The sequence below is a fragment of the Octopus bimaculoides genome, chromosome 17 (genome assembly GCF_001194135.2).
Source record: "Octopus bimaculoides isolate UCB-OBI-ISO-001 chromosome 17, ASM119413v2, whole genome shotgun sequence".
In the NCBI taxonomy this organism is placed as follows: domain Eukaryota; kingdom Metazoa; phylum Mollusca; class Cephalopoda; order Octopoda; family Octopodidae; genus Octopus; species Octopus bimaculoides.
The window spans coordinates 29,998,992-29,999,945 of NC_068997.1; the positions used below are offsets into that span (position 1 = coordinate 29,998,992).

Here is a 954-nt window from a genome sequence, read left to right on the forward strand (position 1 = left end):
CCTGTATAGTAATTCTCTTGCCCCAAATATAAACAACTATACAGCTGATCTGAGACGAGATAAGAGTTGGGGTACGGTTTCCCATAACGTACCGGTAAGTTGACTTACGGTCAATTCCAAGCAGATTCCAAACTCATGGCTGAAAAACAATAAAAGGCACTGTTATAACATCAAATTTAAACTAGGAGTCGTAGCAAACACAAAAGACCACGGTAATAGGGGAGCCTGCTGGGTATTTTGGTCCACCACCAACCGAGAAAAAAATGCTAAGACTAGGAGGAAACAGGAAGAGTAGCTACAAGTTGCTAAACGTAGCAAACACCGCCTCCGTAGGGGAGTCGTAAAGTGGTCTGAACGAGAAGAAGGTGAGTGTAAAACTGCATATGATTTCATACTTTATTCCTCTGTACTGTCACTTTATCGTATTTCATGCGCAGAATCATACAATTGTCACCACAAAACCACTTTAACATATCATTGAATAAATCTATGATGAAACATACTAAAATTATTGTTTTCCGCAAAATATCCTTGTAAAATGAGGATGCGTCTTATGTGAGGGCGCGTGCAATGCGACGGAAAATACGGCATATATATATACATACACATATATATCGTATTTGTAATTAAATTTCATGGATGGGCTTTATGAATATTTTAATGCAGCGCTACGCGAGTTTCCACAAATCACGTATTACTTGTGATCATTGTCCGTATTCCGGAGATGATTACGGTATATTCCATAGTATGATCGACATCGGGTGGATCATAGTTTCTGCGTTCTTTCATCATTTTTTTTTCCATTTCAGAACTTTGGAATGATTTCAATCAGTCACATACATTGGAGGACATCAACGCCGCAGGATGTGCTTTCGGTTCCTATTTTATCCTTGATAGTAAGACCGTCATTTTTATTTAGTTGTTTATTTTTAGTGTTCTTTGATTCTGTGTCTT

The 954-nt window shown here is 38.1% G+C and overlaps 1 protein-coding gene across 1 annotated transcript in view; it reads left to right on the forward strand.

Annotated features, from left to right (window-relative positions):
- The window catches only part of LOC106868906 (uncharacterized), an 11,066-nt gene that overhangs the window by 9,159 nt on the left and 953 nt on the right, over window positions 1-954 (forward strand). Inside the window, exon 5 of the mRNA XM_014914366.2 lies at window positions 810-896. Within this exon, the coding sequence (XP_014769852.1) occupies window positions 810-896 (87 nt within the window). The remainder of the gene's footprint in view (window positions 1-809; window positions 897-954) is intronic.